Raw genomic sequence first — 13,624 nt, 5'->3', positions numbered from 1 at the left:
CCACTGGCTTCCGTGACTTCCTTCAGGTCCCAGCTAAAATCTCACCTTTTACAGGAAGCCTTTTCCAGTCCTCTTAATGCCAGGACCTTCCTCCAAGATTATCTCCAATTCTCCTGTCTGTACCTTGTTTATACATAGTTGTGTGCATGTTGTCTCTTCAATTAGACTGTGAGCTCCTGGAAAGCAGCATGTTAGATTCCAAGCACTTATCACAGTGCCTGCCACCCAATCCTGTAAAAATGCTAGCTTGCTTGTTTTCACCTAAATCAAGTCAGAGCCCCACACTACCATAATAGTCAGGGCTTCATCAGTCTACTTCGAGGACTTAGAGACTTATGGCTATATTTCTATATTTATTTTTAAAATATTCTCTGTAGGATATCCCTAGTTGTTTGGTGGTGTACGTCTCTTAATTTTTGACTGGCATTTCTAAAATAGTGGGGTTTTTTTTGAGTGTCACCAATGGATCAAGTCATTAAAGTTCATTAGATTTATCTTCCTACTAATCCAATTACAGAATATATTGTAAGACAACTGTGTGTATAATGCCTAAAAATTGTATGGAGATCCTTTTAACCATTTTATTTTCAAATGTTTAACAAATTTAGTCTCTTATTCTAATAAATATATCATCAAGTTTAAAAGAAGAAAAAAATGCTAGCTCACTTGATTCAAAGAGTCAATAAACATTTATGAAGGTCCTACTCTGTGCTAAGCACTGGGGATTTGAAAAAGAAATAAACAGCCCCTGTCCTCAAGTAGCTCACAATCTAATGGGGGAAGATAATACGAAGATAATACATAGAAAAAAGCTGAAAATGGTGGGGGAGGGAAGATAACAAAGCCAGGTCATGATGAAGTCCTGCAGCCAGGGAGGGAGATGATCTGAGGAGGTAAGTTTCCGAGTCACTTTCATCTTGTGGAATGATGAGGTTTCTGGAGATCATAAAGTCCAGGAAAGCATCCAGATGGTAAATGACGAGGTGAATTCTCAGAGGGCCCTCCTTCTTGACTTGTTGACTTGGTGCTTCTCTGGCAACCCAGACCTACCTACCAGTGTAAGCACAGAGTATACCAGTTTAGAAGGTAAACAGTTGGCCTATGCCAACTATATAATGTTATAGTGTTGGGGTCCACCCAAGAAGCATGCCATGTATCTCTTACATAAGCAAAAATTTGATCACACTTAAGCAGTCCAAAAACTAAACAAGCCAACTTGAGAGATAATGAGTTACTTATCAATGGCTGGAAGTGTTTAAAAAGAGGATGGATAAATACTCCCTGGGAACGATGTAGGTTTCTCTTTGTGTTAAATGGTTAAGTTGGGTCATCTTTGAAGTCCCTTCCAAATCTAAGATTCTATAATTCCACTTTGTACTTCTAATCCTACCTTTGGCTTTTTTAGTTTTGTGGGTATCATGTAATTTAGGTGCTCGGTTTTCTTTAAACACTATTAACATTTGATTCAGCTATGCCATTGTAGCCTGGCAGTGGCTCTGGGTTCTCAAAGGTGAGGTCAGTGAAGTACAATCTCTGGGAGCTTTGCGATCATAGATTTAGAGGTGGAAGCATCCTTAGAGGTCACCTAAGCCAAGGCTTGAATCTATGAGCCAGGGATGATGGACTGTGTTTATGGTCTGAGGACCAGCCCAGGTACATTTTGAAGAGGTTCAGCACTACACTGGCCACCAGTGTAATGCTTTTTAATGTTTTTTCCTGCCACAGCAGCAATTCACAAAAAAACAACCCAATAAGGTACAGACTAATTGTGATCTGCATTAATGAAGATAGTACCCAAATCTAGAAAACTGCAGATTACCGAATAGTGAGGAGATGAGGCATATGCTAGCTGGAATGATACAAAAAGGATCAATCCTTTTTTGCTGGAATATGGGTATAATAAGGGCAAGAATATGGACCCAGCACCACCATTTCTAACCTAATTTCATTTGCATGCCAAAGGAAGATGATTTTGGAAATGAGGCTCACTTTATTACCATAATCCTGCAGGATCCCACTGGTCTTGGTATTTCATCTCATTACCACCCTCTACCCCTCTGATTGATGAGTGGAGCCATGACCTCCATTTTAGAAGGGAACTCAGCTCAGGACATCCTCTCGTTTCTCACCAGGCTGCACTACTCTGGAACATCTCTGACCTTCTCCACCATGCTGCTGTGTTGGGTGGGTACCTTTGCTGCACCCCCCTTACCCTTCCCTTTTCACTCCTTCCTTTTCTGTGTTGTCTGTCCCCCTTAAATTGTCTGTCTTTCTTGAGGGCAAGGATCATCTTTCTTTTTTCTTATTTATATCTCCAGTGTTTAGCATAGTGTCCGGTACACAGCAGACACTTAATAAATGTTTATTTAGTATTGACTAACCTCTGTAAATGTTTTGTGGAAACAGGACAAGAAATTAGTTTTGTGGGTCAAGGATATAACAGTGATCACAAATAATTTTTTAACCCAAATTCAGGTAGTTATCTGGGTCTATGTACCCCCAAATCAGTGCAACCAAAAGAATAGATTTAATCCTAGAATGAGATATTCTGTCTTTTTTTTTTTAAAGTTCTTTGCCTGGGTGCAGTCACATCTAGCTAAGTCTTATGGCTGCGCACTAAAAGTTTTCACCTGCCCTTGATGGAAAGAGGTCTCCTAGTCATCCCACCTCAGTAGATAGGTAGAGAGAAAATGTAGTAGCCAGGTAGATAAATGTAATAGGTAGATCGATAATGCTCTCTGTTCTCAGCAAATGGCTCTGAAGAGGTGAAGCTCAGCCAAAGACAGCACAGTGTGACAGAGAGGAAAGATGCAACGCCCAGCAGAATACAGTGGGATGAGATCACCAAAGCACATTGACAACTCTGTAGCAGGGAATTATCCTTCCAGATGTCATCTGGTCACACAGGTTACTGATGTGCACCCTACATGTGTGCCATGGTCCTCTGGGTTCCCGTTATGTGTCACAAATGATTCCTTCATGTGTTTCCAATACGCATGTTCTCACATCAATGTGCTCTCTGGCTGGCTGGGAAAAATAATCCTCTTGGTCAGAGCTCTTGAGCTATGGTTTTAAGCCAGGTACTGACTTTGAGAGTGCCTCAAAGCTGAGAGAGCTTTTCTAAGTTTTTCACAGGGAGGGAGTGCTCAAGTTGCTATATGACCCAAAGCAAGTGACAGCCTCTCCCAGCCAGTTTCCTTATCTGTAAAATGAGGGTAATAATATCACGTGGGGTTGTTGCAAGGATGAAAATGAAAAAATATATGTAAAGTGTATTGTAAACTTCTAAATTAGCTATCATTATCATTTAAATTTTTCCCTATGAGTAACATAGAAAATATGGTTCCGTTCCTTTACTACCCAGGGCAAAATATGGTTAGATGAGGTATGTGAGTGTGTGTGTGTGTGTGTGTGTGTATACATACACACATATATATTTTATATTTATATATATACATATATATGTATTTTTTTTTTTTTTTTGGTGAGGCAGTCAAGGTTAAGTGACTTGCCTAGGGTCAAACAGCTAATAAGTGTCGTGTCTGAGGCTGGATTTGAACTCAGGTCCTCCTGACTTCAGGGCTGGTGCTCTCTCTACTGCGCCACCTACCTGCCCCAATAAGGTATATTTTAAAGCATTTTCCAGGCAAAAGGCAGTTGGGTATGATTAAAAAAAACAAAAACAAAAACAAAAACAAGTAGGAGACCGTTAGGTGGTACAATGGATAGAGCGCCTAGGAGCACCTAAGTTCAAATTCAGCCAAAAGATAATTACTAGCTGAGTGATCCTGGGCAAGTCACTTCACCTTTTTTTGCTTCAGTTTCCTCATCTATAAAATGGGAATGATTATAGCACCTACCTCCCAGAGTTGTTATAAGGACTCAAATGAGATAATATTGTAAGGCTCAAATGAGATAGTATTTGTAAAGTGTTTTGCAAACCTTAAAGCAATCTCTACAGATGCTAGGTTATAATTATTAAGTGGTGTTATGATCAGTCGAAATCCTTTCCTATTTTATTTAATTCTAAGGTTTATGAGAAGACTTGACTGTCAGTGTGCATGTCAAGGATCTGGGCTGGGTGTAGCTACCTTGTACCCATACGATTCTCAACATCTCTACACCTCTGTAGGCAATCTCAATGCTGTGGCTAAAAAAATGAAAGAAAAAAAGTATCATCTCATGACTAGTTTGCTAAAACTCCCCATAAACCTCCCCCATTGCTCTCTCAGGGTCATTAAAACCAGTGAACCTTAAGGCCCAGAAGTTACAGGCCACCAAAAAAGGAGGGATTCTATGAAAAGATGTGTGTGTGTGCAACTGTAGCCATCACCAGCCAGATTTCCTCCTTCCTAAATGCAGAATCTCATCTGCCACACAGATTTAATACGAGGTTGTTGGGTTTTCTTTTTAACTTTGACTCAGCTGCAAGATATGCTTTTAAATTTTTTTCAAAGTTTTATTACTTGACATGACTCAAAAGATCAGGAAACATGATTTTAAAATGCATGAGGGGTTTAGTCAACTTTTCATAAGGTTTCCTTTGGCTTCTCTTGGCTCTTAATGGTACAAATGTGCTCCATAAAAACTGTTTTTATGTGAATGTGATGTGATGGTTGCCCTCACAAATTCTCCCTGGCCAGGGCTGCTGGCAAAGAGGCCAAGCATTCCTAGGGTGGGAATGTTGTCACTCTGTGAGCCCCTCTTCCTTCCCCTGGCTGGTTCATCATATGTTAGCACCGCCACCAGAGGGCGCACAAGGGCCAGAAGAGCAGATTAAAAACCACTTAAAATCATCCCTGGACGGCCCCCAGAGTTCAGCCTGTCCAACCTCTTCATTTCACTGATTGGGAAACACCAAGTGACTATTCCAACTCACACAGCTAATAAGTGGCCTAGTCAGGACTCAAACCTAGGTCTTCTGACCATCACTACACCCTTTCCCCAGCTTTTGGTCAGTTCGTGCCGCACGCCGATTCAATTATCAGAAATTGTTCCCAAATGGTTAAATAGATATGAAATATTATTGAGAGGAAAACACTTAGGAAGGGGGAAATATGGTATGGTGTAAAGAGTGCTGAATTAGGAGAGAACTTGGTCTCTTCCCACCAGTTTGACCTTAGGCAAATAATTTATCTTCTCTGGGTCTCAGTTTCCTCATTTGTAAAAAATAAAAGGGGGGTAAGGGGTGGGTGGACTAGATGACCACTACTGATGCCTCTCCTAAGTCAAAAGCTGTGGTCCTGTGACACATCAGAATTCCCTCTCAAAATTCTCTTTTCATGAAATGCATGAATTTTGAATATTTCTTTAAAGGCAGACATTTCTGGAGGTCATTAAAATTTAAGCTAAATATATCATGACAAATAAAGTCATTCTGTTTTCCTTTGAGATTTCAGTTTGCTTAAAAATTCTACAGATGGACTCCGGGTGGATTCGGGCAAGCATAGCTAGGTGGTGCAATCCAGCCTCAGACACCACACACTTACTAGCTGTGTGACCCTGGGCAAGTCATTCAACCCTGTTTGCCTCCGTTTCCTCATCTGTAAAAATGAGCTAAAGAAGGAAATGGTAAACCACTCTAGTATCTTTGCCAAGAAAATCCCAAATGGAGTCACAAAGAGTTGGACGTGAATGAAATGCCCGAACAACAACAAAAAATGAACTGCTGACACTTCATGGGAGGCTTTGAAATAGGTTAAGTACAAGTCCGACGTCTTCCCTGGGTATTGAATATCATCCTCAGTGAAAGAGGACACTTGTCCTTCCCCAGTTCCACAGGAGCATCTTGGTTCTTTAGGACTTAAACAAATAATGGCCCCAATGTAACACTCTCCCTACTTTCTCACACCAGGCATCCAAAAGAAAATGTGAGCCAGAAGTCATTCATTGCTCACTTGCATTGTTTCGTCTGGCAATCTACTCTCCACAGAGTGAAAACACAGGGGGAGGCAGACATTCTCCCAAAAAACTAGTACGGTTCACCCTTCCACATCTCGACTTTCCCCATCTCAGTTTCAATATGTTATGGGTCGGCATAAGAAATTAAATGGGAATTTGGGGGGAGTTTTGTGGAAGCCACAGACTAAAAAGAAAAAGTTTAGAAACTCAGAAATGCATAAAACTACCTATGGTGTTAACTGGATTTTTGCTGAGCCAGTCTCTAACCTGAGAACACTGGGAGCTGCACAAAACAGTCCCAGAGATAGGAGTGCCAGTAATCAAGTGGTTTAATTAATCAATTTCAGAGTGAGGAATATTCTCTTAGCCATATTATATACTTAAATCACAACTGAGGAAGGAGGGGAAAAGGTGGATTACAAACAGTCATTTAGCGGTTTCCCATGAGAAATCTGCAAGTCCCACAATACACAATTCTGGAGTCAAGTCTTTGGGGGTTGTGACCACCTTCCCTAAAGTACAGAACCAGGGTTCTGTGATGGGTGCAGGTTCTACAATCTGTGATTCGATTCACTGAAGGTCCAGTGATGGCGAGCGTTGTCAGAGTTTTGATTAATCAGTTCAAGCTGCACTGTGAGCTCTGACTCCCAAGTCAGAGAGTCAGCTCTTGAGAAAACTAAATTATTAGCATATTCATTACACATATCATATTGATTAACATGAAAATTATAAATTCCCTTCTCATTAGCATTGTATAATATCAAAATATTTTATCTTTTAGTACCATAATAATTTAGACTTCTCTGGGACAAAGGGATGGCCAAAAATTTTTATGAGGATTTTCCAGACCTCCCTAACCTCTGAGACGCAGAAGGGATAACTGTATCAGGTATCTCCCTATTTAGCTTGAGGCATTTCAGGATTGGACAGCTAACTTTCTCCATCATTTTGTGATACCCAACTAAAGGACTGCTTAGTCATCAAAATGTGCCATCTCTTGCAATGGAACTTAGAAACCTGAAGGAATCAGGTCTATTTAGATGAGGTGAGTGACAGAAGATGCTATATATATGAACTAAAAAGCAAACTGAGTGGAAGTCAGGAAGGGTAGTCTCTAGTCCTGGTTTTTCCTACTCTACAGCCTCGTGACTTCATATCAACACATAGGGCCTTGTCATCTGTAAAATGAGAAGATGGACCAGATGCCTCCCAGCTCTACCATTCCATGATCTAGACTAACCTTTCCATCCCTACTTCTCTGAAATGATATAAACGTTTCTGGTCTACCAACAGTAGCCAAAGAACCTGTCTAATGTAACCCAACTTAAAATTATCTGCTAATCTGGGCCAACACAGACAATTCATATTCTTAGTGCCTCTAAGAGAAGCCTTCCCCAATCCCCCTCAATCATACTGCTTTCTTTCTGCTGATTACTTCCAATTTAGCCTGTCTGTATCTGGTACTATAGAAGGAAAAAAAAAAGCAAACCGTTCCAGTATCTTTGCCAAGAAAACTCCAAATGGAGTCATGAAGAATTGGACATGTCTGAAATGAACAACAAAATATCTTGTAGGGGCAGCTAGTTGTTGCAGTGGATAAAGCACCGGCCCGGGAGTCAGGAACACCCGAGTTCAAATCCAACCTCAGACACATGATACTCACTAGCTGTGTGACCCTGGGCAAGTCACTTAATCTCTATTGCCTTGACCGAAAAAAAAAAAAAAAGGAAAAGCTCAAAATATCTTATATACATGTAGCTCTTTGCGTGTTGTCTCCACCATTAGACTGTGAGTTCCTTGAGATTCGGGACTTTCTTCTGCTTTTCTTTCTACACCCAGTGATTAACACAGTACCTGGCACATAGTAGGCATTATCAATATTTATTATTGTCTTCAGTCATTTTCAGTCTTTTCTTGGGGTATTCTTGGCAAAGATGCTAGAGTGGTTTGCCATTTCCTTCTCCAGAGTGTTTTCCAGATGAGGAAACTGAGGCAAACAGGGTTAAGGGACTTGCCCAGGGTCACACTGATAGTAAGCGTCTGAGGCCAGATTTGAACTCAGGGCTTCCTGACTCCAGGCCCAGCACTCTACCTCCGGTTCCATGAGTTTATTGACTGACTGGCTCCTGTCCATCTAAAGTGTAATTCTCTTCATTTTAGGGTTTGTTTGTTTGTTTGTTTTTAAAGCTGACTTTGAATGTGTGGCAGCCTTTTGTCTCCAAGTTTCCTTAGGTTTTATGAGTTCAATCCCTTGACTCTGTTCTATCAAGTCAGTTAATAGTCAAAAAAGAAAGTCAATCAATCCCCCCATTCTGCCAGTCAAGTGAGTCATCAAATCATCAAAACGTTTTCTTTGGATGGATGCAAGGGATAGCACAGTACAGAAAACAAGTTTGTTAAAAACAAAAAAGGCTAGGAGAAAGGTTTATAGAAGTTCCATTCAAGTTACATTTCTCTTTGCTAATGACCCCCCCAGGACTATGTTATTTTGCCTTCTTAAAATGTCTTTTCCCATCTTTTGAACCAGAAGTTCTTAACTTGGAGTCTGTAAACCTGTTTTCTAAAATATTTTGATAATGTATTTCAATATAATTAGTTCCATTTATAATCCTCTGCATTCTATGCATTTCAGAATGTTATTCTGAGGAGTCCATAGACTTCGCCAGACTGCCAAAGGGGTTCATGACCCCCAAAAAGGTTAAGAGTCCCTGATCTATCACTACACCTCCCTACTGCCCTTTCCTACAGTTCAAGCTACTACTGAAAGTCTCTCTTTTCTGAACTCCTCATACTCACCATCTATATCAATAATTTGAGCACCTAATCAGATATTGTCTAAGACTCCAGGGTCCACTCTTTTATACATTTAAAAAATGACCCTACAGCCTGGGACAGTGGTATGGCATATAATAGATACTCAATTAGTTATTTGTTGACTGAATCAATATGGAATCAAACTCAGATTTTAAATGTCAAATTGAGATACGAATGAAGAATTTAATTTAGGACAAATACAGTGGTGTATTTAAAATTTCCCCCCAACTTTTTTTTAATTAAAATAGCCTTTTCCCTCTATTCTGTTACCCCCAGAAACATCCTTTGGGGCTGCTTAAGTATCTACCAAGTATGGCCAAATGAGACAGATGTTTAAATAAAAATGGAAACTGGCAAGCTTGAGGTTAATAAACAAAAGAGTTAAACTCATTCACTTAGTAATTCTGTGACCCTGTATTTGATGGCCAGTGGTCATGTAAACTAAGTTAGCTGTAATAAGCACCTTGAAATTTTCAAGGTAGTTACTTAAGCAGAGTAATTGAATTTCTAACTAACCTGCACAGATCATGGTCATCAGTGCCTGGGAGCAGGAGGCTAAATCAGTCTGCTTAAGCAAGGGAAAGACTTCACTTTGCATATTGTTTTGTTTTTTTTTTTAAGCATAGAAAAGTTAACAAAATTTGTTTAAAAAAAAAAGCATTGTCTTTTATTTGTCTACAACCTGTGACCCTGGCTGTGCCATGTGGAATGTACTGTTTGTCTTTGGCAAATGTAACTTGAAGCCGCACTCCTCGTTGGCTACCGGTTTCAGGACTGGTGGTGTATTCCTTCTCCATTACTCAGTTTACTTTCCTGAATCTGAAATAGAGTGGAATTTCAATGTAAAGTGACCGATTAGCTGCAGGGTTCAATTTAAGCCTTTCATTAAATTTAATCCCTGATCTCAAAACATTTTGTTTCTAAGAAAAGTGTAGTGAGGTTTCTTGGATGTCACAAAGTTCAACCCAGTGAGCCTGAGAAACTTGTCAGCTGATGCTGACAAGTAAGTCATCCATATCATACTAAAGCATGACTACACATCTCCAGGTGACTAACTTCTGAATGATGTCCCCAGCAGGTGGAGTTTGCTGTCTTCAGACAGAGCACTCAAGATTCGATAAGAAAACTCCAAGAGGCCATGAACTAGATTCTATGCCACTTGGATTCCTCCACTGGTGTTTATGACTAGCAAAGGATCTTAAAGTCAGGAAACATAAAATAATGAACTGGATGAATGAATCTCATTTCAGTGACCAAAAGTTACCCTGATAGGTTTTGCCTCTGACACCAACACCGTGACCCTGATCCACTCACTTCACCTTTCAATCAGTTTCTTCTTCTGTAAATTGGAAATGATAATACTTAAGCTACCTATCTCACAGAATTTTATGAGAAACCCAACTATGTAAAAGTAAGCTTTGAGAAAGAGACCAAGGGAATATAGATTTGGGGTTAGGAGACACAGATTCAAGCCCCAGCTGTGGTATATATTTCCATAACCATAGTCACTTAAGGAGGGAGGTGGCAGTTTCCAGAAAGGATGAGAGGGTATTTTATGTCAATTTTATGTCAGTTCTTAAAGAGAATGGGCCTTGGCTCCAGAGATACGAAAAATAATAATTTTTCATTCAATGGGGATTTACAAATGAACTCAGCCTTTGATGTGAGTATTATGCATCTCTAAGATAAGCACTTGTCTAATAGCTCCATCCACCAAGGCCTCCATAAGTCTATTATCCAATCTTTCACAAACGGGAAAACAGATCATAAGATAAAAAGGAGGTAGGGTGGGGTGGGGGGAGTGTGATTCAATTGCCTAAACGGCGGTCGGGGATGTTTAGCCGCCACGTAAATATAGGCTTACAATTTTTAGAGCTGGAAGAGACAAGAGACCAACCCCCTTTCATTTTATACATGAGGAAGGCTAAGGATTTAGGGAAATGACTTTGCCAAGGCCAGACAGATACATACAATAGCACAGGAAGTATTTGGACTCTGACTTCAAATTCCTTGTTCTTTCCATCATTATCTGTCAAAGTCCAGAGATTTAACTGTTAAAATTTTTTGTGTTTTTTCCCCCCTTTGGAGGATGTAGCAAAATGGAGCATAAATGAATCTTTGACAGTTAATTCTATGACTTAACAATTCTCTTAATCCAACATCAATCCTCTCATACCACTGAGAGCGATTTTTACTTATGTACACACTTTGTCATGCTCCACATAACTCTAATTAAGATATATGCTTAGACAAACACGCCTGGATCATTTTGTGCTGCGACCTAATGCTCTTTTTCACCTGGGGGAGAGGGATTGAGGGAGCAGTGATGGAGAGGGGGAGGGGAGGGGGAGAGAGAGAGAAAGAGAGAGACAGAGACAGAGACAGACAGAGAAAGAGAGAGACAGAGAGAGGAGAGAGGAGGCAGAGGGAGGAGAGAGGAGCCTGTCCAAACTTCCCGCCCCCTGCGCAGACAAGCCCCCCCCAGTCTCTCCTCCTCCTCTTCCTCCTCCCTCCCCCCCCCACCCCAGCCGGTCGCTGGCTGCAGCTTTGTTTTCTTCCCAGGTTTCATTTCCCACACGTGATACTGTGTTATTGCAAAGAGCGCTTCGTAGCGTTAGCGCAGGGCGAGTGCACCTATAAATACTAATAACATCGGCCAAGGAGAGAAGAGACGGAGCGAGGCGAGGAGGCAGAAAGAGGAGAGAGAGGAGGAGGAGGAGGAGGGGGAGGAGGAGGACAAGGCGGATTAGGGGAGAGAGGAAAAGCGCACCCGCAAGTCCCCTGGAGGAGGCCCCCCACCCGCCCCTCGGTGCACCCAGGGCCAAAGCGGGGCAGAGGGAGGCTTGCATGCCATGCCACGCGGGGGGCCGGAGCGCGGTAGCTGCGGCCGCGCACGCTGCTGCTGCTGCTGCCGCTGCCACCGCCGCCGCTGCTGCTGCCGCCGGCCCCGCTCGTCCTTCCCTAGCTTAGCCCTTCCGCGCCTCCTCGTTATATCGGGGCATCGCTGAAAACGGAGACAATGGCGGCGGCGGCTGCAGCGGCCACCACCGCCACCCCCCCCACCAGCAGTAGCAGCAGCAGCGGCAGCGGCAGCGGCACCAGCAAGAGCACCAGCAGCCGCAGCGGCGGTGGAGGCGGAGGCGCTCCCGCCGACGCCAGCCCCCGGGGCAGCGGCACGGACGCGGGGCAGCAGCAGCAGCAGAGGCAGCCCCCGCAGCCGCAGCAGCAGCAGCAGCCCGAGCCCCCCAGGAAGCAGCGCATGGACCCGCGGCGCCGGCAGGCTGCCCTCTCCTTCCTCACCAACATCTCTCTGGACGGGCGGCCCCCGCTGCAGAGCGAGGACTGGGGCAGCGGCGAGGAGAGCGGGGCGGCCAGGTCCGGGACAGGCGGCGCCGCGGGCGGCGGCGGCGGAGTCCGGGCTCGGCTCAGCCTGCTCTCGGCGGCCGACAAGGGCAGCTTCTACCCGCCCGCGGCGGCGGCGGCAGCGGCAGCGGCTGCTGGAGGGACTGCCTGTGCGCTGCAGCAGCAGCAGCAGCAGCAGCAGCAGCAGCAGCTGGGCTGCTATCCCCCTGCAGCAGCGCCCCACTGCGGGGGTGCCCGCGGGCTCCTGAGCCCCCTGAGCGTAGACCGGGCTTCGGGGGAACAGTCTCAGGCCAGCCGGCAGCCACCTCCCCCAGCGCTCCAGCAGCCTCCGCTGCAGCAGCAGCGTGACGGGCCGGGGGAGGGAGGGGAGGAGGAGTTGGAGGAAGACGATGCCTTTGCCCCGGTGCAGGTGCCGGCGGCCACTTTCTTGGGCTCCGGGACACCGGGGGGCGGGAGCGGCAGCCGGAGCCGCCTCAACTCCTTCACTCAGGGAATCCTGCCCATCTCGTTCTCCAGACAGACCTCGCAGAACTACTGCTGTCTTGAGCAGTCGGGGCAGGTGGGCGCCTTCGAGCAGCTGCAGAGGTCCCGGTGAGTACCCGGGGGGCGTCACACCCTTTACATCCTCCTCTACTGCCCGCTCTCTGGGCTAGAGTCCTGGGTCTTCTCCCCATTCCCTGTGGGATCCTTGCACACTTTAACAGTCTTCTCTCTCCTGCACTTAGAGCACAGAGCCCATGCTGACTCTCTAGACTGGAGTGCTGGGTCCCCTCCCCATTCCCTGTGGGATCCTTGCACACTTTAACATCCTTCTGCCTCCTGCTCCTAGAGCACAGAGACCATGCCGACTCTGGCTGGAGTCCTGGGTCTTCTCCCCATTCCCTGTGGGATCCTTGCACATTTTAACAGCCTTCTCTCTCCTGCACCTAGAGCACAGAGCTCATGCTGACTCTCTAGGCTGGAGTGCTGGGTCCCCTCCCCATTCTCTGTGTGATCCCTGTTTTTTTATTTCGTTTGGCCGATGTGCTAAAACGTTCAGTGCACGTGGAAAAACAAGGAGGGGGGGCGCGATGGTGTGTGCATAAAGCATGCATATAACAGGAGCACCAATACATAGAACATGAGTGCTCATGCAACATGGATGGAGTGCTTGGATGATCTCATTTAAAAAAAAAAAAGCTTACACCAAAATCTTCCATCACAAGAGGGAGATCAGTAACTTCCTGAAATCCCATCCAGAATGTGAGAGGCACCCTCCCCACTTTCTCAGACTTGGCAGGGCTGGAAGTGGAACAGACAAAAGTTGGCTTCCTAAAACCTCCCTGCCTTCACCCCCGCCCTCCTGGCTTTGTGCATGTGTATGAGGAAATTTAAAACTTGTTGCAAAAATACTTTGAAATTCTCCCAAGAGGTCCCTGCTTATGAAGCTTTCACATGTCACGTTCAAACTCTTAGATCCCTCCCATCTATTTGCCCATATTTGTTTTTGCTTTTTCTCAGTTTTCCTTGGTAGGTATACTTCCTATGGTCCCTGGGTAAGTGGGAA

General features: G+C 44.2%; 1 protein-coding gene and 1 long non-coding RNA gene across 2 annotated transcripts in view; one reads left to right on the top strand and one right to left on the bottom strand.

The window, feature by feature from the left end:
- Positions 1-809: 809 nt before the first annotated feature.
- LOC114031909 lies at positions 810-12,093 on the bottom strand. Its single transcript, XR_003567776.1, has 3 exons — positions 12,016-12,093; positions 9,398-9,534; positions 810-1,050 (listed from the first exon to the last, which is right to left on the bottom strand). It is a non-coding gene; the product is annotated as an uncharacterized LOC114031909 (long non-coding RNA).
- LOC114031908 (CDK5 and ABL1 enzyme substrate 1-like) overlaps positions 11,666-13,624 on the top strand; it is a 150,449-nt gene continuing 148,490 nt past the window's right edge. Inside the window, exon 1 of the mRNA XM_027847109.1 lies at positions 11,666-12,669. Within this exon, the coding sequence (XP_027702910.1) occupies positions 11,735-12,669 (935 nt within the window). The 5' untranslated portion in view covers positions 11,666-11,734. The remainder of the gene's footprint in view (positions 12,670-13,624) is intronic.

This window comes from Vombatus ursinus, unplaced genomic scaffold (assembly GCF_900497805.2).
Source record: "Vombatus ursinus unplaced genomic scaffold, bare-nosed wombat genome assembly UNPS02015255.1, whole genome shotgun sequence".
Classification (NCBI taxonomy): Eukaryota; Metazoa; Chordata; class Mammalia; order Diprotodontia; family Vombatidae; genus Vombatus; species Vombatus ursinus.
The sequence above is the reverse complement of the archived record's forward strand: the minus strand, read 5'-3'. Positions and strand labels throughout refer to the sequence as shown.